This window comes from Molothrus ater, chromosome 13, assembly GCF_012460135.2.
Source record: "Molothrus ater isolate BHLD 08-10-18 breed brown headed cowbird chromosome 13, BPBGC_Mater_1.1, whole genome shotgun sequence".
Taxonomy (NCBI): Eukaryota; Metazoa; Chordata; class Aves; order Passeriformes; family Icteridae; genus Molothrus; species Molothrus ater.
Genome location: NC_050490.2, coordinates 2,971,197 through 2,995,378, shown reverse-complemented (window position 1 = coordinate 2,995,378; position 24,182 = coordinate 2,971,197). Strand labels below are relative to the sequence as shown.

At 51.5% G+C, this 24,182-nt stretch overlaps 1 protein-coding gene across 1 annotated transcript in view; it reads left to right on the top strand.

Moving 5' to 3' along the window:
* The window catches only part of HCN4 (hyperpolarization activated cyclic nucleotide gated potassium channel 4), a 104,789-nt gene that overhangs the window by 17,205 nt on the left and 63,402 nt on the right, over positions 1-24,182 (top strand). Inside the window, exon 2 of the mRNA XM_036389879.2 lies at positions 12,835-13,258. Coding sequence (XP_036245772.1) covers positions 12,835-13,258 — 424 coding nt within the window. The remainder of the gene's footprint in view (positions 1-12,834; positions 13,259-24,182) is intronic.

Sequence of the window (24,182 nt, the reverse complement as noted above, 5' to 3'; positions counted from 1 at the left end):
TGTGCAACCCTCAGGGCTGTGGGGAGCTGTCCTTGCCAGGGGTGACAGCCACATGCAGCCAGCACTTCTGTCACTCTGCCTTCCCTGTCCTCACTGAACATGTGCTTTAGCAAGTTTGGAGCCTTTACAGGGAGGCAGCTTTGAATATGATCATTCCAGCAGACCATTGGAAACCCCAAACTGCTTTCTGTCACCTTTTCTGGCAGCTTTGAGCATTCCTGTGTTGCCATTAGCCAGGACAGAGGTCTGAGTGTTGTCCCTGCCCCATCTGGCATGCCCAGAGCTCACCCAGCAGGAATGTGTGCACGGTGCTGAGGTCTGGCAGATGCTGTTGCCTGTCTCAGACATAAATCCTGGGAGCTGTGCAAGTTGGAGAGAGGCTGAGAGAGCACGTGTGCCTGGGAGCAGAGCTGAGTAAATCATGCAGCTGAACAGCAGCTTCAGGTTTGATCCATCCTCAGGCACTGGGAGCTCTCCTGGTGCTTTCTGGGCATTCCTTGTGCTGTGGCTGATGTGACTGGCCCAGGCTCAGTGGGCACACACAGAGATGTGGCACCTGGGTGGGTGAGTTTCCTGGTGCTGCATGCTTCAAATGTTATGGCAGGTATCCCAAACCTGGGCTCTGGAGCCTTGGGGAGAGCCTGGATGTTGGAATGATCACAGAATCCCAGAATGGTTTGGCTTAGAAAGAGCCTTAAAGCTCATCCCATCCCACCCCTGCCATGAACAGGGACACCTTTCATTGTCCCAGGCTGCTCCAAGCCCTGTCCAGCCTGGCCTTGGGCACTGCCAGGGATGCAGGGGCAGCCCCAGCTGCTCTGGGCACTCTGTGCCAGGGCCTGCCCACCCTGCCAGGGAACAATTCCTCATTCCCAGTATCCCATCCATCCCTGCAGTGGGAAGCCATTAAGGGACCCCAGTTTCCTGTGGGGGCCCTGTGAGTCCCAGCCCTCAGGAGCACAGCAATGCCCAGGAGGAGCAGCTTTAGCATCTCGGGTGGTGGGAAGTCTTGTTCTCAGCTGGCAGATGACTTAGCAGGGTTTGTCACTTCCTTGGGGACAGCTGCAGAGTATGAGGGCATAAATATGTCAGTGCAAGGCAGAAAGCACTGCAGTGTCCCCTCCACACCCCCCACTCCCCAAACTGTGATGCTTACCTAGTTGTGTGACTCATGTCATTTCTCTGCCTTATTTTGGTGTTTAATTTTAGTAAATTTGGCTTCCTAGTGGTGAGAGTGACATCCTCAGCTCACATAAACCCAAATTATGTCAAGACAGACATGTCAACACAAAATAGTTTAGAAGCCAGCCTGTCATCCCTGTGACTTCCCAAGGAGATGAGTGTGGAAGGTCCCTGGTGTGTCCTGTGCCACTCTTGGAGCAGCTCTGAGCTGAGACATCCCCAGAGCCCCCTGCCCTGGCCTGAGCCCCAGCAGGGCAGGGGGGATTGTGCCCCTCTGCCCCTCTCAGCTGAGACCCCAGCTCTGGGGCCAGCACAGGGGGGACCTGGAGCTGCTGGAGGAGCCCAGAGGAGGCTCCAGGATGAGCAGAGAGATGGAGCAGCTCTGCTGGGAGAGCTGGGATTGTTCACCTGGAGAGGAGGAGCTTTGGGTGACCTCACTGTGGCCTTGCAGGGCCTGAAGGAGCTGACAAGAGAGGTGGAGAGAGACTTTGGACAAGGGATGGAGGGACAGGACAGGGTTAGATGGGATGTTGGGAGGGAATTCCTCCCTGGGAGGGTGGGCAGGCCCTGGCACAGGGTGCCCAGAGCAGCTGGGGCTGCTCCTGGATCCCTGGCAGTGCCCAAGGCTGGATTGCAGGACCCTGGGATGGTGGGAGGTGTCCCTGCCCAAGGCAGGGGGTGGCACTGGGTGGGCTGTAAGGAGCCTTCAGCCAAAGCACTCTGATTCTGTGATGATATGATAGATATCATATAAATCATACACATCTGCAGCATCTGTAGACAATCATTTTCCTTCCTGTCCCTGGGTACATACCAAACCCTTCCCCAACCCTGCTGCTCTTTGAGACAGCTCAGAGCTCCCTGGTGCAGATCCTCCCTGCCTGGGCTTTGACCCACGGATGCTGGACATGGGCCAGGGCCTGAACTTCATCCTGTCACAACTTATGCATGGCTTTAGGCTTTAATCCTTCACATTCCACAACATGTTCCTGATGGCTTGGAGGCTGCAGCCCTTATTGATCCATCCCTTCTCTACAACAGCAACATATGGCATGTTTCCATGGCAATGGGTCCCCCTGAAGGGGCTTCCTTCCCTTCCTCACTTTATTGGTCTTTTTCCTTATTAAATCATCAGAGAGAAATGCACACAGGAGAAGGGTCAATGTGTGGATCAATGGGCAGCAAACAAAGAGGAACTTTTCCATATTCATACAAGCAGGAGATTTCAGGAGATCAAACAATGCAGAATCACCAGGCCCTGAGGTGGCAGCTGATGCATAATTTATTCTGGGAATTCTGCAATCAATGCACATCCAACACCTTGGAGACCCCTGGGATTCAGCTGCAGGTGGGCAGGGACAGGGGAATCCACAAATGTTTGTGAGTGCAGTGAGGTGGGGCACGAAGAGAGCTCAACTCTGCTCTGTGCTAGCCCTGCAGCTGTGGCTCAGTGCTGCAAACACAATGGTGCTGGATTCTCTACCTGTGGAGGGTGTGGGGTGGGAGGCTCCTTCCTTCTCGTGGGGTTTGGTGAGCTCTTGGGATTTCTGCTGCTCAGAGTGACCCCAAGATATGCACAAGTCTCTTTTCCCAGCCTGGCAGTCAGGATTCCTCAGCTGTAGTTCTCAAGGTTGTTCATTGTTTCTTATCTATAAAATTCTTTCTCTGGCCTGCCAAGGTCCATTCAGCAGGTCAGACAGACACACTGACCACTCTCAGAGGCACTGTTGTCTTTTATACTAAAAACTACATGTACATTATTTACCATAACTTCCCAATACCTATCAGCTATGTTAGACAGTGAGCTTCTACCTTAAACCAGTCCAAAAGTGCCAGCATCACCCAGAACATGGAGGCTAGGAAGAAGAAAGAAGAAGGACAGGGCATGCCCAAATTCCTCCATCTTGGGACCCCAAGTCCCCATTCTAAACCCCCAAAAATTTACTTCTCACCCAGTGACAAACTCTTATCTACTTACTCTCTTGACTTGTAATTCTTCATATATAGGTGGTAATTTGCTGCATGGGTCATAATCAAAGTCACAGGCATCTTGGGCTCTGTGCCAAGGTCTCTGAGCCCCCTGGCAGGACAGCCAGAGGGATGTGCTGGGTTCTGACAGTGAGCCAGCCATGGAGTGAAACCTGCTTTGTCCAGTGGTGTGACCCAAAACTGTCTGAGCTTCTGTGGGGACAGGAGTCCTCTGGACATGGGGCTGAGGGTGGCTGCACTGCCCTGCTTCCCTTCCTGAGGAATCCTGTAAACCTCCCAGTGAATCTGCACCATTCCATTCTCACATGGTGTCTCCAGCCCCTGCTGCAGTGAATTCCCACTGCAGGACAATTTATATCCGTGCTCACCTTGGTGGTGCTGTGAGAACAACAATAAATTGTCTGGGTTCAGTGTGTAAATGCTGCTCCTTTGGGCCTTCACACAGAGAGGGGATGAGCTTTCCTAGGAGTAGTACCATAAAAATTTCACTGCTTCTGCAGCTTGTTGCAGGGGAATTCTCCATGAGATATTAATAGCTGTGTCCAGGCAAGTGAGAAAATATTAATAATGCTGCTTTAGTCAGAAATGGGATGTGTGCTCTATTGGCCTCCGTGCTCCAAATTTAGAGCCGGAACAAACCGAGTCTCTTGTGGCTATCTCTGGTTCTGGGAGAGAAATGAAATCTTGTTTATTTTTACTTTTCTGGGAAGATTGGCTTCTAAGTATAGATTTAAGATAGGCTTTAATTTGTTAGCTGGTAGCTGCAGGCAGGAAGGTAGCAGGAGCTGAGGACAGTGGGCATTGGCTCTGTGGGGTCAAATCCACAGGGACTTTGTGCCATGGCTGTGGTTCAGAGTGACTGGGAATGAAAGTGCAGGAGCACCTTGGCTCTGGGTGCTCCAGTTTCTGTGCAGAGCCAGGACTGGGAGCAGGTGTTCATCAAATTGAAGATAAATCCTGGGAAATGCTTATGCAGGTGCTGTGGAGCCCCTTGCAGGGCTAGGACCTCACAGATTGGATGGAGCCTCATTATCCCAGGATAGATGCAAGGCAGGCAACAGCACTCCAGCCTCCAGGAGCCTTTCTGCAAATGTGATGTGCTGAATCCTTGAAACTGAGCTTAGGATGTGAGCTCATCACCCTCAGAGGATCCCCCTCACAGCTGGGGTGCTGCTGTCCTGGCCATGGCACTTCAGTCCCATCCTCACTTCCCACTTGGCTGAAGGTGAGCACACTTCTGAGCAGGGCTGGCAGCATCCCTTCCCCTGCCTTTTCACATGCCTGAGCACCACTTCATGTGGGTGTGGTTGGTGACTGGTGCACTTGAGCACCAAGATAATGCAAAGCGAGGGGTTTTCTGAGGCAGGAAAGCAGCAACACAAGGAAGTTGTTCCAGCAAAGTCGCTGAAGGTCAGGACTGTCTGTCTTGGCTGATTCATAAAGCCTCTTTCAAAGTGAGATGGAGGCCAGGGAAGTGTTTGTGTCTCAGTGATTGGAGTTTCTGTCAAGGACAGTCAGCAGCAGCTTCTGGGGGCTCCTCTGGCAGCTCCCTGGGCAGTGCTGAGTGTCCCCCATGTGGCTGTTCTCCCTCCCTGCAGAGCTCCCACAGGGGGAAGGTGTTGCCATCTCTCCTGAGGAAACAGTTGATGAAAGCATCCTGAGCACTGAGCACTGAGCTGTTCCCTTGTTCAGGCAAACCCACTGCTTGGTGGATTGCCTTTGACATCAGCTCTGCTTTCCTGCTCCTCAGCTCTTCAGATTTCTCCAGCAAAATTTGCTGTCACGTGGATCCATAGGACAGCTTGGGCTGGAAGGGACCTTAAAGGTCATCCAGTGCCACCCCCTGCCATGGCCAGGGACCCCTTCCACTGTCCCAGGCTGCTCCAAGCCCCAGTGTCCAACCTGGCATTGGACACTCCAGGGATGCAGGGGCAGCCCCAGCTGCTCTGGGCACCCTGTGCCAGGGCCTCAGCACCTTCACAGGGAGGAATTCCTCCCCAATCTCCCATCCATCCCTGCCCTCTGGTAGTGGAAGCCATTCCCTGTGTCCTGTCCCTCCATCCCATGTCCCAGTCCCTCTCCAGCTCTCCTGGAGCCCCTTCAGGCGCTGGCAGGGGCTCTGAGCTCTCCTGGAGCCTTCTCTTGTCCAGGTGAGCACCCCCAGCTCTCCCAGCCCTCAGAGCATCTCCATGCCCCCCTGTGGGCTCTCTCCAGCAGCTCCACATCCTCCTGCTGTTGGGAACTGCAGGGCTGAGGCAGCTCTACAGGTGGGGTCTCACCTGAGGGGGCAGGGGGGGATCAGCCCAGGCCAGGGGGGCATTCAGGGCTGGGTCATTCCCAGCTCTCACCCCCAGCACCCCCAGGTCCCTTTGGCCCAGGGCTGCTCTCAATCCCTTCATCCCCAGCCTGGACTGATCCCAGGGCTTGCCCAGCACCAGCCCTTGGCCTTCCAGGGTTTGCTGAGGCTCACCCAGAGCCACCTCTGCAGCCTGTCCAGGTCCCCCAGATGTCAGCAGCTCTCCATCCCTGCAGGCAGCCAGGCAGCAGTGGGTGCAGAGCAGAGGCAGCAGCTCAGGCTGACAGAGTGCCCTGTGTTGTGTGAGTTAAAGAAAGGGCAGCACTCACAATGTACCCACTGATAATTGCTTAAATCCATCAGTGCCTCAAACGTGGTGTTTGCAAATTGTCAGCTATTACTGCTGGAATAAAAATACCTCTAAGTGATGTGTATATTTATACTTTTACAGTAGAAAAGAGAAGAAATTTCCCCTTTGCTGCTACTGATCAAATTATAGATTATAGCATGGCTGGAAACCTCTCCTGAGTCTAGACAACCACATTTGCTGGGTGGTGCTTCTACCTCTGAATGAGTTTCTTTAATCTTTGGTATCTCATGGTCTATCTGTAATATAGGATGATAATACCTTCCTAATTATATCTGCTGGGATTTAATTAATGTTTGGACATTACTTTGAAAAATGTAGGATGTTGATTATTGTTTAATAATGTAGAGTTAGATTTAAAAATTAATCATAGAGAAGCAATGAAAATACTTCCTTGCTTGGACTGCAAATGCCATCTCCAAGTATTACATAAGCAATAGCTTCCTTAATTTTCCACTTACCAAAATCCATGTAATTATATTTTAAGGTAATAATATGAGCATATGTTCTAAACTTGAAACATGGTTTGGAATTGGGCACTGCTCAGAGGAGATTAGGTGAGCAATTATGTAGATTGAAGATAATCTAAGTCAAAGGCTAAGTGCAGACCTTGGAGAATGTCTTGCCTGGGGTGAAACTGCCAGCTGAATTCGATGGCAATTCAAAAGCACAGCAGCTTTAAGGAATCCAGATGCAAAGTTCTGCCAGGCCCACACCTGGTTTGTGCTGGGATCCCTCCCCATCAGCCACGTGCTGGTGTCACCATTGCCAGCCATCACTGTCACAGGCCTTGTGCTCCTGGCAGGGACTGAGCTCCATGGGACTCCTGTCCCATCCCGTGCAGCCAGCTGAGCCCCGTGGTGACCCAGGGAAGGGACATTCCCTGCCAGCTCCTGCTGCCACCTGGGACGTGCTGTGGGTGCAGCCCTTTCCCAGCCTGCTTTTCCATGCCTGGGTTTGGTGCCTCTGAGTCCTGGAGCAGCTGGGAGACAGCAGGGCTGCAGGGGAAACAGGCATCCAGGAGATGCAGAGATCCAGGAGATGGAGAGATCCAGGAGATGGAGGCATCCAGGAGATGCAGAGATCCAGGAGATGGAGGCATCCAGGAGATGGAGGCATCCAGGAGATGGAGGCATCCAGGAGATGGAGAGATCCAGGAGATGGAGGCATCCAGGAGATGCAGAGATCCAGGAGATGGAGGCATCCAGGAGATGGAGGCATCCAGGAGATGGAGAGATCCAGGGGATGCAGAGATCCAGGAGATGGAGGCATCCAGGAGATGGAGAGATCCAGGAGATGGAGGCATCCAGGAGATGGAGAGATCCAGGGGATGCAGAGATCCAGGAGATGCAGAGATCCAGGAGATGCAGGCATCCAGGAGATGGAGGCATCCAGGAAATACAGGCATCCAGGAGATGTAGGCACGTAGGAGATGCAGAGATCCAGGGAGAAGCAGAGATCCAGGAGATGGAGAGATCCAGGAGATGCAGAGATCCAGGAGATGTAGGCATGCAGGAGATGGAGGCATCCAGGAGATGGAGGCATCCAGGAGATGCAGAGGTCTAGGAGATGCAGAGATCCAGGAGATACAGAGATCCAGGAGATGCAGGCATCCAGGAGATGTAGGCATGTAGGAGATGCAGAGATCCAGAAGCAGAGATCCAGGAGATGCAGGCATGCAGGAGATGGAGAGATGCAGGAAATGCAGGCATCCAGGAGAAGAAGGCATCCAGGGACATCTGGAGGAGGCTGGGACCCAGCAGGCTGTCCTGTGCTGTCAGAATGCATGGTTAATTAGCAGTGCTCCCAGGGGCTTTAGTCAGGATAGCAGAGTATTTGCATAGAGCGGTCAGAAGGAATTAAAACTGTTTGTCTTTTCCTTGAGCTGGGTCCTTTCCCATTACACAGCACTCAGAATATTTTTGTAACTCGTTTGACTCTTTTTCTGGTGAGTATTCATGGCAAAGAAGTTTCCAAGTGCGCAGGTCTTTGAGTAAACTCTCTATAAATAAATTAATTCCTCCCACAAGGGAATTGCTGGACTCAGAGCTGGTGAAATGTCCTTTAGTGTGTTCAGGAGCAGTGAATCACCCTGTTCCTCCCTTTATCTCTAGGGCAGAGCAAAGTCTGTGACTCTCCAGTAGAAGCAGCCTGCTCCTATCTGGGAGAAGTGATGCTCCCAGAGGCAGGGAGGGATCTCCTCGTGCTTTTTCTCTTGCTCTCTCTGTTCAGCTGTCTCTGTGAATGGCTGTTCCTGGAGTAAACTTTGCTCCCACTGGGGCTCCAGGCACCCTGACCTCCCCTAATGTCACTGACATCTTTTCTGAAAAATTCCTTTGCCAGGATTTCTTCTCCTGGGAAGCTGGGAAGCTTCAGCTTCTCCCTGTTTTGCTCCTCTGGAATGTGATTTGGAGAATTGTTTACCCAGCATGTGAATTGTTTTTGATTAATGACCAATCCCAGTCCAGCTGTGTCAGGACCTTGGTCAGTCACAGGTTTTTTATTATCATTCTTGACTAGCCTTCTAATTTATCCTTTCTCTTTCTTTAGCATAGTTTTAGTATATAATTTTCTTTTAATATAATATAATAAATCAACCCTCTGAGAACTTAGAATCAATTCTCATCTCTCACCTCGTCCTAAAACCAACACCACCACAACAATTAATGACCACACCCTAAAGCTCTTTCCAAAGGTGATTCCTGTTTCCATCCCCAGAGCCCTCCTGGGAGCTGCAGCGCGCCCTCTTCCCAGCCGGGCCACCTGATCCAGCGTGCATTCCAGAGCCACGAAAGGCAGCTGCCACTCCGGAGAGAAGCGCAGGTTTCCAGCAGCTCAGGAGGGATTTAGGAGCACTTGCTCCCCCACCAGGCAGGGATGGAGGTTCCGGGTGGGACTCAGTAGGTGGCACTCTCCTTCTGGAGTCAGCACCGAGCCCTGGGACGGAGCTGGCCTTGGCTTTGGGCTTGCTGTGAGCAAGCTGTGCTCATTAAAGAGCTGTTCTTGGGGGGTCAGCAGGGCTGGCCGCGGCCTGGGAGCTCAGTTCCAGTGCTGGGGACAATCTCCTGGGCCCTGGCACTGCCAGGCAGGTGCATTGTTATTTGTGCTTCAGCCCAGAGCTGGCTGCCCTTCAGCAGGAGCTGAAAACCCCAAAAAGCTTTGTTAATTTAGAGATGAGGCCACTCAAGGCCATTTTCTCTGGACTATGCAAGCACTGTGGAGCCAGAACAGAAGTTCAGAAGCCACAAATGCACAGAGTTTCAGTGACCCAGTGATGCTGCTGAGTCTCTCACCTCTGGGATTCACTGCTTTCTCTCCAATTCCTCACTTCCTGAGCTCATGCTCTAGAATTGCCCACGCTGCACCATGGAATGAAAAAGGAAATTTCATTTAATTGTAAAGAATGACTTCCAAAAGCATTATTCCCAGCCTGCTGTCACAGTGTGCTCTGGGCAGAGCAGAAAGATGGTCCAGCATTCCAAACCCACAAACCCATCCCTACAGAGTGTACAGGCTGTCACATCAGCTGAGTGACACAGCAGTGCTTAAGGAGCACATATTCCTGAAGTGTCTGTGCCACAACAATTCTTAGATACATTCTGTTTAAATAATGTATTGGGAATTAAGAGATCTGAGGTAGTGGTGCATGTTAAAATGTGATTTTCAGATCCAAGGAGTGTGCAGAGAGTAGGATGGAGTATAAAAACCAAGGGTGTTTGAACAAGACATCTGGTTTATATAGTGCTGCCTGTTCCCTGTGCTCTGAACTGCTCAGTTGCACTGAGTCAACTGTAATAAAACAATACATTCATATTTATTAATTTTTTATGTAGGCTTTTGGAAACAGGAAAAGAAGTGAGAAGAAGACAGGATATCAGACATCCCAGAGATGCATCTCTGTTAGGCTCTTTTGCAAGCCATACCAATGGCTTCACATCTGCTTAGGCTCAAAAATCAGATTCAGGTCCTAAGCCTTGCTTAGCCTCAGCCTTCCATGGACAAACCCCACGCTCCTCACTTTGCCATGGGGCTCCTCTGTGTGCAAGGCAGGGATAATAACTCTGCCTCTCCTGGGTGCAGCAGAGCCAATTTCATCACTGTCAGCTCCCTGGAATTCCCTGGGTGAAAGGAACAACAGAAATCCAGAAAACATGGGTTATTAATAGCTGGTGCTTGCCCTTACATACATCACATGCACTGTTAGTCATTGTGGCCAGTAATTTACAGGGAGGGGAAAGATGTTCCTGGGAGCAAATGCAAAATGACACTTGGATGGTATCAGACCTCTGAGGTGTTGCAGGCCCAGAGAGTCTAATTAAGTCTAAATGCACTGATGCCACCCTGAGCAGATCCTGCTTCCTATGTGGGTGAAATGAAAATGTGCAGGAGCTCTGCAAATCTTTAACAGGAGAATTTTAACTGCCAGGCAGTTCACGTTGGAAAGGCAGGTGCTGGACTTGGTGTGCAGGAGAAATTCTTGGTGGGTTCCAGCTTTTTCTGCCTCCTTCACAGAGCCCCAAGGTTGTCTCCTGTCTGACACCTTTATTAGAGGGATCACTGCATACAGAAGTTTCCCTTCCCTGGTTTTAAGTGCTGGCTTTAAAGGTCAGAGCTGAGGGGCCATGCCAATAATGGAGTCAGCAGTGCAGCCCTGAGGAGAGCTGTGCTGTAAGGCACACGTGGCACTGGGGCTCAGCACTGACTCCTGTGCACACCCTGCTGCTCCAGGGCAGCCCAGGGACAGCAGGCTGGGAGCTCAGGAACTGCTGCAAGTGAGGATGCAGGACAGCTGAGCACACTGGACAGGGAGAGGCTGGGCTGGCAGGGGCTGCTGCAGTCAGGGGAAAGCATTTCAAACATTTCACTGTTCTTGTGTGTGTGCAAAACATCTTCCTTGAGCTGGGAGCCATCCTGCCACTGCTGGCCATGTCCCCAAGTGTAGAAATCACCACCCAGCCTAAAAAAAGAGGCACAAAAATGCAAAGATCTCAGAAGAAAGGCACTTACCTTCCCAGCACTGCAAACCTGGCCGTGCCAGGCTCATGCCATTAATTTGAAACTTGAGAAAACTCATTTTCTTTGGGCCTATCTCCTTGTGTATTCCCTAAGGGAAATGAAGGATGGCTGGGAGGTTATTTATTTTCAGTAATAATGCACACACTGCTTCCAGACTTCCTGCTATTGTGTGATTATCCAGATTAATTGCCTGGGAAAGCTGCAGCATCATCTCAGGCCCTTATTAAGGAAGCTCACAGCACGGATTTATATTAATGCATATTGCTGGGTGCCACAGCCTTGCTCTTGGAGGCAGATGGACAAATCCCACTGCTGAGTGCTGCCAGCAGCCCTGGACCTGCAGGCTGAGGGGGGATTGCTGGCACCTTGAGAGCCAGGAGGAGAGAGCTGAGGTCATTTTTAGAAAGCTCGTTAGTGAATACCTTTGCTTATTCTAAAATCAGTTCCCATCAGCCTCTGCTGAATGATTGTGAGAATTGCTGGGATGCTGCTGGCTGCTGACCCTGCCTGTACATGGGCAAGGGCTGGAATCTTAAAGATGCTTTTAGGTGCTTTAAAGTGTTCTTACCAGGGAGAGAGGCTCTAGACAGAGAAGGCTTTTAAGGTATATTCTGCCCTTTTGGTTTCCCTGCTGAGAGTTTAACAAACCATGTAGTTGCCTTGCTCTGAAAATCCTGTTCTGCAGCTGCTCAGCCTGGTCCAGGTTCCAGCCAAACAGCCACTAACCAAGGTAGAGCTTGAGGGCTTTTAAAGCAAGTCCAGCTCTCCTGAAACATCTCAGGGATTTTGGCTGTAGAGAGTTAGACAGAGGAGCAGCATGTGCACATCCTTCAGCAGCCCAACACTTCCCTCTGATAAATCAGTGTCAGTGCAGGGTCACACTGATGCTCTCACTGCTGTTGAGGTGATTGCTCATCTCCTGTGACAAAGGGGTGATGATTGTATTAATAACTAATGATATTAGAGTAGCTGTAACTAATATTGTATTAATAACTAATGATATTAGAGTAGCTGACCCATAGTGCACAATGTAGGGTGCAGTGTGAGCCCACAGTGCATCAGCCTCTGCATGTGACACATGAGGAGAGCACTGGAGCACCATTGTGCTGGGCAGTGAGGCTCCTCAGCAAGCTCTGACACTGGGAAGGGTTTTAGTCCTCACTCTGGGGGAGCTGGCACCACATTGTCTGACTGCATCTGTGGGAAGTCTTTAACAAATCCCAATGGTATAAATTAGGGGTTCTACTCAGCCTGTGTGTGCCTTCAAAACAAAGCTGAGTGTTACAGTAAGGGCCACTGGATAGCACTGAGCTTCCACTGGAGTGAAGATGGTAGAGCTTCCTGGAGATTGTGCCTCATGGAACAGGAGTTAACTGCTGGTGTTACTGTCCTTAGAAATGGAATAGGCATCTCCAGGCATGTGACTCCAGCTTTATTGATTGTTTGTGTACAACATGGGAGCCTGTAGAGCGTGGGCTGAACTCCTGGAGTCCAGCTTGGCAGGACTCTGAACTGAAGGCTGAGCACAGGCTCCAGTTCCATCCTGATCCCAGAGCTGTCAGTGCTGGCTGCTTCTAGAGCAGGATCAGCCAGCAGGAGCACAGCCTGGTGGTTTAACCCCACATGGCTTTATTGACACACAGACTCTGAGGCCTCCCCAGTCCTCCTCTCCTTACCCAGCGGTCCCTGTAGTAACCACAGGTTTCTCAGTCTCTCCCCAGGCAGCTCCCAGGTCCCAGGAAGGTGTTCAAGCAGGCATGCCCGGCCCTGGCTCAGCTCCTTTGTGAGCCCTGGAAGGCAGAGCAGGAGAGTTCCTCTGATATTAATTAGTCAATTAGCAGCTTGTGCAGTGTGCTCAGGCGCAGCGGCAGAGCGCGGGGGATGTCTGACAGCAGAGATGGATGAGTTCATCAGTGCAGCTGACCCGGGCTCCCCCACCTCCTGCTCTGGGCCTGATCTCACATGTCTCTGTCTTGCTGTCCAGGTTTTACTGGGATCTCACCATGCTGCTGCTGATGGTAGGGAACCTGATCATCATCCCCGTGGGCATCACTTTCTTCAAGGATGAAAACACCACCCCGTGGATTGTCTTCAACGTGGTTTCGGACACGTTCTTCCTCATCGACCTTGTCCTCAACTTCCGGACAGGCATCGTGGTGGAGGACAACACCGAGATCATCCTGGACCCGCAGAGGATCAAGATGAAGTACCTGAAGAGCTGGTTTGTGGTGGATTTTATCTCCTCCATCCCCGTGGACTACATCTTCCTGATCGTGGAGACGCGCATCGACTCCGAGGTGTACAAGACGGCGCGGGCGCTGCGCATTGTGCGCTTCACCAAGATCCTGAGCCTGCTGCGCCTGCTGCGCCTCTCCCGCCTCATCCGCTACATCCACCAGTGGGAGGAGGTGAGACAGCCCTGCCTGCCAGCTCTGCCCTCCCACAGCTGCTTTCCTTGAATGCCCCTTCTCCTTCCTGCCCCTTGTGTCAAGGCTCGATGCTTTGTTGGAGCGAATTCCCGAGGGAATTCTGCAGGTTGTTGGTGCTGTGGGCTCTGGGATCGGCATCCATATGGATGATGCTGGGTGGGCTGGCAGGAGGGTGGGTACAGGTGGGCCCCTTGCAGGAACTGTGGAGCTGGTGAGCAGAGCAATCAGCCAGACAGCAAGGGCTTGCCCTCTCAGTGCCCCCAAAGGTCCAGGAGCAGCTCTGAGGAAAGGGCTGGAGACAGCTGATTTGCAGAACCTGTGGCATCTGTTTGCCATCTGCTGCTTCTCTGTGCTTATCTCTTGAATGAAGAGATAAGCATGGGCATGTGTTAGAGCCCTCTTGCTTTCTATATTCTCTGACACTGTGCTAAGGGAAAAAGGAAGGAAGAGCAATCTGCAGACCAAGGTCTGGTGAAAAGCAAGATCCCCACAAGCCCAGGACCCTGTGCTGCTCCCAGGGGGAATTCCAGGTGCAGGGTGAGTTGTCAGGAATAATGTGGGTGAAGCCACAACCTTGCAAGTAGCTTGAAAATCAGCTGTTTTTCTCCTGTCTCCGTGCTCTCCAAGGCAGAGAGAAAAGCTCCCTGCATCTCTCTCCACATGTCAGGAGCATATTTTCAGGCCAAGGAAAGCTGGTCAGGGCAATTTCATCTTCGTCCCCATACTTTGTGTTGTGCTTTGGAGCAGAGCCTGCTGCAGAGCATGATCTAATGCAGGGCATGCTCCTGGGAATGTGAAGGGGAAGCAGCCATGCAAGTCATGGCTCGATTGCAGCGAGCTGTCACAACACTAATTCATGACAGAGCTGAGCCCTTCCCTCCTCCAAGCAGCCCACACTCACAGGGAGAGGGAGCACTGGGTCATGCTTCACAAAGCTCAGGCTTCATCCTTGTGGTGTTACCATTTGTAAGGGCTTCACTTAGAGCAGAGCAGAGCCTCGTTGAGCTCTGGGATGACACTGGACAGGTGCTGAGGAGAGGCAGCCCCAGCCCTCAGGTTTATAATTCATATTCATTCACTCTGTGGTGCAGGCAGGAGTGCACAGAGAGGTGAACAAAGCACAAGTGTCCTTCTGGGGTGACTCGGTGAGTCAGGGGCTGAGCAGGCACTGACATCTCCAGGTGTGCTGGCCTGTCCCGTGGTTGCTTTGTTCCCCTCTCCTCTAATCCGAGCAGCTCAGCAGAGGTGAGGTGGTGGCTCAGGCACTCCACAGACTCACAGGCACCCACAGCAGTGCACAGCTCCCTGCTTGTTTCCCTCTGCTCCTTGACTTCCCTTCCAGGAGGTGCTTGAAGAGAACTGAAGTGTATTTGCTATTTTGTACTGAACTTGTTTTGAAAATGACAAGGCAGGAGCAGATCAGTGTTTTTCCCTCTCTCACTTCTTGTAGCTTGACCGAGCATCCATTCCCAGCTTCTGTCTCTGATGCCATTCCAGGGATGCTGTTCCTGTGCTGCTGTCCTAGGCCCTGGCACAGCACAGCTGGGTGCCCTCTGGGGCACAGGCTCCCCAGGGTGGGGCAGGGCTGCCAGGGCAGGGCAGGGCTGGTGCTGGTTGCACTTTGGGACTGCAATGCAGACTCTGTGTGCACTGCAGAGCCCAAGCAGCAAACACCACGGGCTGTGTCAGACTGGGCTCGGCCCAGGCTGCAGTTCCTGGAGAGAGTTTGACACTGGGAGCTTCTCCAGCTTCACAGCAGGGAGGGAGGCAGGGGGAAGGGGTGATCCCCTGTCATTGGTGCAGTGCCTGCCACAAAGCAGAGGGGAGACGGAGGGGGAGTGCTGCTTCATCCTTGCGTGGGAGTTGTGCTCCTGCAGCCACGCTGGCAGCTCTCTTCCTCTGAAGTGCCTACAGATGATGCCTGTCTGAAAGGCCATGTTCATCTTTCCTCCCTGCACCCATCAGTGCTGATCTGGGAGTGCCAGGACAGAGCAGTGCTGGACAGACTTACTCTGGTATGCAAGAGGGAGGAGGACCTGGGAGAGGGGGTGCTGCAGGTCTGGTCCCTGTGGTCCCCCCCTCCTATCCATGCCTCATCAGCTGGCAGTGTCTCTGTAGCTCTTTGCTTCTGAGCAGATCAGCTGGAAGGGGATGTGAGCAGGGTGTGCAGGGCCTCTGCAGAGTAGTGTGTGCCCTAGGGGAGCGTGTGCAGGGCAGAGCTGCACGGCCAGAGAGGGATCCCATGGCACTGTGTGAGGGCAGGGCACCCCTCACTGCACTGAGCTGGGGCAGTCCCTGCCCGTGGAGGCAGGGGCAGCACACACAGCGCCCTCCTCACTCAGCTCCTTGTGTTGCTGGGGCGAGGGCAGGGATCAGGGGGCACTTCCCAAGCTGCCAGCAGCCTCTCCCTTCATTCCCCTGCAATTGTCCATGCTCTGCATGAATTTATCTCCGAGGCTGCAGTGAGCAGGAGCAGCCTTCTCCAGGGCTGCAGTGCTGTAAAGCAGCCAGGCTCTCATCAGTTCCACATCAGTGCTGCTCAGGACTCTCTGGGCTCCAGAGCTGGGGCTGCAAGTCCCTGCAGCCTCTGCCATCCTCCCCAGATCCCAGAGAGGTGCTCTGGGGATACAGCTGGGCAAACAACCTGAAGAGAAAAAGAAGGCAAAAGGCAAGAAAAACAATCTAAGGCACTCGTGTTCACTGGAGTATGAAAATAAGCTTAATTCCAAATGTAGCAGTTTCATTTGCATGATGCATTTTGCATGAGTGGTCCCACGAATGAATTTACCAGAAGGGCAGAGTATAAATAGAATCTTTCTGAAGTGTCTGCCGTGTCTCCCCTGCAGTTGGGAGCTTGATTGCAGTGTAGGCAGCTGCACTCCCACTGGCTGGGCTCTGGCTTGCCTCAAATCTCTATCACCAGCCCCACTGGTGTTCCCGGGAGTTCCCCAGGCCAGGAGCACAGGTCAGAGCAAACAGGGCTGCTCCAGCCAGGCCTTGTTCTACCCCAGAGAAACTCTTGTTATCTCAGCCTTTCTTTGGGGTACCCAGCTTGGTCAAGGTTCCTGTACCTGCAGCACATGGTCCCAGGGCCAGGTGTCCCACTGTCCCACTGTCCCACTGTCCCACTGTCCCAGGGTTAGGGAGTTGGGTCTCCCCACTGCTGAGCTGAGAGTGTCCAGGGAAAGGAGATCCAAACATGAACATCCTACAGACCTCATCCTACAGACAGAAAAACAGCAGAAACACCATGGAACCCATGGATTCAATCAGGATAAACCATCCAGGTCAGACTGGGAGTCAAAACCCCCTCAATTTTCTGAGCTTTCCCTGTTGTATGCACAGCATCTACCCTGTGGTTGGTGCTGGGGTACAGTAATCTGTATTCAATATCAAACTATTTTGACTTAGGAACATTCATTGGAACAACAGCACAATCCTGCTCCTATAAATCTGTTTCCAAATAGTACACAGGGCAAGTTAACCAAAATGTTTTGATTGCAGACTCTGTGGGAGGGACTGTGATGGGAAGGAAAGGAACTATCTGGGTTTGATATATATCAAAATGGCAATACTATCATAAGTGAGGATTTTTCAGATTTTTTTCAGGAAGAAAAATACATCTTTTGGTTTCTGCAGCTGAAACCTGAAGCAAAGGACAATTTGATGATTTTCAGGCTATTATGTTATTGAAACCTTGCAAACTTGCCTGAGTGCTGTCCTTTTCTTCCCTTGAGTTTCTGTATTACAGAGAAGCTTTAGGAGGGAGGGAATGCATCCTCTCAGGTCCCAGTGACAGCTCCCAGTAACAGCTGGGCACGGATCAGACCCTCTGAAAGATGATGTCACTTTTCAGAAGCTTCAGCTGTTTAGAGAAAGGACCCAAAGCTGGAGGGCCTGTGTGGAAGGACCAGGAAAGGGCTTCCAGAGGCCAGGAGAATATGGCTCCCAAGTGATTCTCCTTGATTTGCTAATTCCCTTTGTTTCTCTGACCCATCTGTAGCCTTTCCTAAATGCAAGTACAATAATGTGGCTGGAGGCCTGGGGTATCATTTTCACCCCTAATAATGAAGAGATGGGACTATTTTGGGGTTAAGAACTATTTATGGCTTAGATAAACATCAGTCTCAGGGGCTGTGAGATTTTAGAGGGGCAAGCAGCTGGCCACAGCTCAAAGTAGTCACAAGTTCTTTGTTACAAGGCAATACAGAACTTTCTAAGCCAATGAATAGATGCCACAAGGTTTATTTTGCTTTTCTAACCCATCACCTTTACTTACATCTGCTGCACTGTGGGTACTTTTACCCAATAGGCTTCTGTCTCACTTGCACATAAATGCTTCTGTTATAACTTCTAAACTCTCAAGGTTGTGAGCTCAATCCTCACACAGGGCACTAATTTGTTGGATTAAGCCCTTTTCTGACCCAGAGATGGGGCAGCTGAGAGGTGTTTTATAAACTTCTATTCCATTTTCAGTCTCATGAGAAGGGTGGGACAATACAGATGTCATAATTCACACCACCACAATCAGAAGCCAACTATTTCCTAATTACATTGTGTTTCTGGGCCTATCAGCTTTTGTCACACCATGCTGGAAATGCTTTAGAGCCAATAATCTAAAATGCATCTTTCATCTTTCTATTTCTCCAAAGTATCTGGTTTTACCTGCAAGGCCATCCTTTGAAACTTGTTTCTGGTTCCATTTCTCTCTCCACAATGTCTGTCCTATTCCATGGCATTTCTCAGTCAGCATTTCTTATCTCAGGGTTTGCATACAGATATGTGAGACTTCTGTCAGGCTGTGAGAATTCTCTCTCTACAAATCCATTTCCCACATCAGTTTATTCCATACAACCACACCCCTACATTAGAAACCCTTCACCATTTGTCAATGCAGTTTCTCACTTATTTAAAGCATATTCTTACAGCTATAGAAACATAAGTTTATGATTTTTCTGTTTAATGTCTGTGTATTGTATTTTTACATCAATCCAAGCTTCTCCCAAGGCTGCAAATCAAACCCTTCAGTGTCTGTGGAAGTTTCTGCTTTTCTGATTCCCACACAGGGGAGTGGGATGGGATCTTTGGCCAAATCTGTAAGTGGATCCTGGGAGGGGAGGAGCTGGGCAGTGACTGTTCCCAGCACAGCAGGGTCCTGTGGCACAGGCAGCTCCAAGGGGCTGAGCAGATCCTTTCTTAATAGCATTTGCTATTCTGTCCCATTAAACAGCAAGGCAGGCCCAGGAGAGCAACTCATCAAAACCTGTGGCCAGGCTTGGGTAAAATCAGACTCAACAAACACCAGCAGTGTGGCCAGGAAGGGGACTGGGGGCTGGGCTTCTTCCTAATTTCCATTACCTCATTTCTGAAGCCTTATTAAGCACTTTCTTTAATGTGCTTGCAGGAACTTATTAAAACCATAATGCAAGATACAGGAATTTCATTCTCACTGCACAGAGTGACCCCAAACTTGAGCCATCTTTTCCTCTCAGAGAAAATCCTGGCTGCACTGAAACAAATGGCAAAACCCTCTTGTTGGAATATCAGGCAGAGGTTTTTCATTATTGTACCACGGCCTCTCACATGGAACTGTTGTCACTTGTGCAGCCCAAGTGGAGAGAGAGCAGACAGCACAAGGACATGGATGTTCTTTAATCTGTACATTGAATTTTCCCTCTCCTGCCCATGGGCATCCCCTGCTCCATCCCCTGCCCTGTGCCAGGAGAAACACACCCAGAAAAGTTTTTTTGGAGGAGTTGTTCTTTGGCAGGAAGTTCTACTGCTCTAATGGAAATTCAGCTCCCCACCTGGGCCCTGGGAATACAGTTTCAAAGAGAATATAATCAAAAATGGCTTCTAATGAATTATAAGGAGCCAGGCAAATATTTGAATAGCTGTGCAGCCACGGGGCTTGCCATGAAAAGGAAAAAGCTTTTCTTTTTTCTACACTCACCTCCTGGCAGGGCTTAATGGGTCCTGTGTCAACAGCAGGGTGTGAGCAGGGAATGCCTGCTCTGGGCTTTGGGATTGGGGCACAGTGTCTGTCTGTCTGTCTGTCTGTCTGTAGGATACCTGCTCTGGGCTTTGGGATTAGGGCAGAGAGTGAGCTGTCTGTCTGTCTGTAGGATACCTGGTTTGGGATTAGGGCACAGTGTGTGTCTGTAGGAACACCTGCTTTGGGGTTAGGGCACACAGTGTCTGTCTGTAGGAGTACCTCATATGGGGTTTGGGATTAGGGCACAGTGTCTGTCTGTGTGGTTTGGGGTTAGGGCACACAGTGTCTGTCTAGGAGTACCTCATATGGGGTTTGGGATTAAGGCACACAGTGTCTGTCTGTAGGAATACCTGCTGTGGGGTTTGGGATTAGGGCACAGTGTCTGTCTGTCTGTAGGATACCTGCTCTGGGGTTTGGAATTAAGGAACACAGTATCTGCCTGTAGGAGTATCTGCTGGGGGGTTTGATATTAGGGCACAGAGCTGTGTGTCTCTAGGAATACCTGGTTTGATATTAGGGCACAGAGCTGTGTGTCTGTAGGATACCTGCTCTGGCATTAGGGCACAGTGTCTGTCTGTCTGTAGGATACCTGCTCTGGCCTTAGGGCACAGAGCTGTGTGTCTGTAGGATACCTGCTCTGGCCTTAGGGCACAGAGCTGTGTGTCTGTAGGATACCTGCTCTGGCATTAGGGCACAGAGCTGTGTGTCTGTAGGATACCTGCTCTGGCATTAGGGCACAGTGTCTGTCTGTCTGTAGGATACCTGCTCTGGCCTTAGGGCACAGAGCTGTGTGTCTGTAGGATACCTGCTCTGGCCTTAGGGCACAGAGCTGTGTGTCTGTAGGATACCTGCTCTGGCATTAGGGCACAGAGCTGTGTGTCTGTAGGATACCTGCTCTGGCATTAGGGCACAGTGTCTGTCTGTCTGTAGGATACCTGCTCTGGCATTAGGGCCCAGAGCTGTGTGTCTGTAGGATACCTGCTCTGGCATTAGGGCACAGAGCTGTGTGTCTGTAGGATACCTGCTCTGGCATTAGGGCACAGAGCCATCTGTGGGGCAGGAGCTCAGAGCCAGGCTGTGGCAGTGGGAGCCATTTGCTGTCTCAGGGATGCTTTGCCCTGGTGTGTCCTCAGCACAGGGGTGCCCGTGTGGCAGAACCAGCTGGGCACTGCCCTGGGCAGAGCAGTGGGGTTGGTTGAAGCCTCCCTCCTGCAGGGCAGTGCCCAGTGACAGGGGGGAGCAGGGCAATGACAGGGTGCTGCTGTGCCCAGCTCTGTCAGGGGTGCCAGGGTCCCTCAGTCTGCCCTTTCCTGCTGGCTGGGGCTGTGCAGGGTTCCTAGAGCCACAGGGGAGCTCTCATCCCCTGTGCCCTGCCAGCACCAGCTGCCTCAGCTCCGTGCCCACATCGTGCTGTGCCCACATCGTGCCAGCTGCCTGGCATTTGCCTTGGGCCATTGTGTTTGGAGCCTTCATTATCACTGCTGTGCTACAATAACAGAGGGATGTGCTGCAGCCTGGCACCAGGGCTCCTCCTGCCACTGTCACTTCCCAGGGTTTGATGGAGATTTACTGATGGGGTTTGTTCCAGCTGCAGCCCTGCAGGAGCCCGGGCCCAGCCTGCCCTGGGGCTGGCACACAGGGCACAGCTGAGGAGCTGTCACCTACCCTGAGTCACACAGTAGGCACAGGACTGTGTTGGGAGGGCTCTGGAATATCCGCAGGGAGGAAACCCCAGAGCCCCTCTGGGCTCTGCTCAGGGCTGGGCACTGCCCAGGGCAGCAGCTCTGCCTCCTGGGCAGGGGCAGCTCCTGGGCTCAGTCCCTGCCTGTGGCTCTGGGGCCATTGCTGGGCCTGGAGCAGAGCCTGGGGCTGCTCTGCCCCTTCCTGCACCCAGGGACAGACAGGGACACTGAGGGATACCCTGGGACACCCAGGGACAGGCAGTACCACCCAGGGACACCCAGGGACACCTAGGGACACTGAGGGATACCCAGGGACACCCAGGGCTGAGGGCCCCTCTCAGCTGGGGCTCCTCTCCAGGCTGAGCAGCCCCAGCCCCCCCAGCCTCTCCTTGGCAGGGAGATGCTCCAGGCCCTTCCTCATCTCTGCAGCCTCTGGAGCTCCGTGTCCCTGTTGTCCTGAGGAGCCCAGAGCTGGACACAGCCCTCCAGGGTGAGCAGAGGGCAGCAGCTTTTGTGAGCTGTGTTTGTAACAGGGACAGGGGGCTGTATTCCAGTTAAAGGGAGCTTCTAAATCACAGCCCATGCTGTGAGCTCAGGAAGCAGCAAGGGCAGTGCCCATTCCCTGAAGTGTGTGGGAGCACAGATTTCCCCCTCAGAAGGAGCACTGTGAAGAGCTCTGGAAGGGCTGCACCCTCCCTGGAGCAGGAACTGAGCACCCCAGGGCGTGTCTGTGCCCCCAGCCCTCACATCATCTGTGATAGCCACACAGACAGCTGGGGACAGCTGAGGCAGCTTTTGAACCTTCCACAGAGAGATTCTTGTCACCACTTGGGCTCCTGATCCAATGCCAGCTCTGTTTTGTCCCTCAGAGTCGTGTTCTGCCAGGCTCAGCCCAGACTTGGAGGCCAGTTTGTCTAAGGCACATCAGCCCTGGCAAGTGGGTGCAGATGAATGGCTCCTCTTCAAAGCCTCTTCCAGGAAGGCATTATTGATTGCATTCAAAGCAAGTGGGAACTTTAATGAGACAGCCAGAGAGAGCAGCATTTCCCTGCCTCCCTGGCTGGGTTCAGCAAGGCAGGGCTGGAGAGGAACGTGCCAGATCTGAGTTGTGTCAATGAGGAAGGAGCTTGGCCCACATAGCACCATGGCCAAAAACCAAATTGGTTGGTGGAGGAGAAGGGGATTTTGAGCAGCAGGGCAGTGGGGAGCTGCTTTCTGCCAGGAGAGATTGAAGTCAGTTCCTTCCTGTCCCCTCAGAACATCTCCTGTGCTGTGAGCAGTGTGGAAAGGGCTCACAGCTGGTCTGTGAGTCAGAGTTGAAGAAGAGAAGCTGATAAGAGTTGCCTTTGCCCCTGGAAGGAGTTGTACCAAGAGCCATTGGTGTGGAAATGGAGGAGGAGAAGAGATAAACAAGGGGGCTGCAGTTAGATTTTGGAGGAAAACAGTGGTGGAGACCACCCTGCACCAATGAACATGATGTTGATTTATTGTGGCCAATGAATAGGTATAAACTTTGTGAGAGGGTATAAAAAGACAAAAAAGAGAGAAGCCTTGTTAAATACAGGGTGTTCTTCTGTTTGGTACAACTGTCTGAGCAACCACAGCTCAGTGCCAGCCCCACAGAAGGGTCTGGGCTCCTCCTGCCCTTCCACTGGAAGGGAAGGGCTGCTCTTCCACAGGGCACCAAACCCCTCAGAGGCCAAACTTAGAAACCCCCAGCCCTGAGCTCAGCTTTGGTTTTGACCCACTTTTCTCCTTGCCAGGAATGTGGCAATGGAAGAAAACAGCAGTGTGAGGTGAAGGAAGGAGAAATCTTTCTTGGGAAGGACAAGAGCCAGGCCCAGAGAGGTGTTGTGAGGGTTTAATGGGCAGCAGCCTCATTGATGAAGTTATTTTCTGAGCCCTGCTGTGAAAAGAGCTGTTTGGGAGACAGTTTCAGGACATGCAATTATCCAGTTTGCCAGCTTAATGCATTCAACTTAACCTCATTTTTATGAAGCAGAAATCAATGGGGTAACTTTTTCAGGGCTAAGAGATGACATTTTATTCTTGCTTCTCTCATAAGGAGGCATATTTTTAAGCTTCATTTTCTGCTGTAACTCCTCCCTCTCCACTTTTGCTTAAGCAGGAATACTCCAAGGACTAGAGGAAAGAGTGAGGCAATTTCCACATTCCCAGAGTCACGTTAGAATGGAAAATATTTCTGAAATCTCTTTGCAATGCATGGAATCATTTTCCTTCTTGGAAAAGGACTTGGAAATGCATTTAGAACTTCAATACAAGCACATTTTCATGAATTCCATCCAAGCACCACTTCACCTGGGAAGGATTCTGACAGTGCTGATCTTCCCCCCAGTTTTTCACTCCAAGGAGTGCATGGCCCTGTTCTCTGTTGTGCCAGTGCCTCTCACCCTCTCTGCTCCCACCTGGGCAGGAGTATTTTAGTCTCAGGTTTCTGTGGCTGAGATGACGCCCAAGGTATTAGAAAGCCCCGTGACTGAAGAAGTCAAGATTTGTAGTTCTGCTTCTCTTGTTTATTTTCTCTTATCTGTTCCATTCTTTCTCTGACCTGCTGAGATCTGTCCAGCAGGTTGGGTTGTGGCACAGTCCCTGCCCTTGGGGTGGTGTTGGCTTTTTATACTATGAACTACCTGTACTTTATTTACAATGATTTTCCAATACCTATCACCTATGTTAGACACTCTGTCTTTACTCTAAACCAATCCAAAAGTGTCACCATCCCATCAGAAGATGGAGGACAAGAAGAAGGAGAAGAAGGACAGGATATGGCCAGATTCCTTCATCTTGCTTCTTGAACCCCCATTCTAAAACCCCAAAATTCTACTTTTTCACCCTGTGATAAATCAACTATCATTCTACTCAAACTCTTGTGGCCTGTAAATCTCACACAAAGTTGGTAATGGTTTCCATGGGCTAAAATCCAAGGCACAGGTGGTTTTGACTCTGTGCCAAGGTCTCTGAGCCCCCTGCCAGGGTCTGGAATCACCCAGGGCAGCCAGAGCAATGTCCTGGGTCCTGACATTTTGGTACCTGTTCCTCCCCTGTGTCTCCTTCCCTTCCCAAGCCAGAATTCCTGCAGAGCAGCAGCTGCCAGAGCTTGTGCAGAAGCTCCCCAACAAGACTGTGCCATAGAATTGGAGAGAGCAGGTCACTGCCCTGCTCCTCATGGGCATGGCCACGGTCACTGCCCTGCTCCTCATGGCCA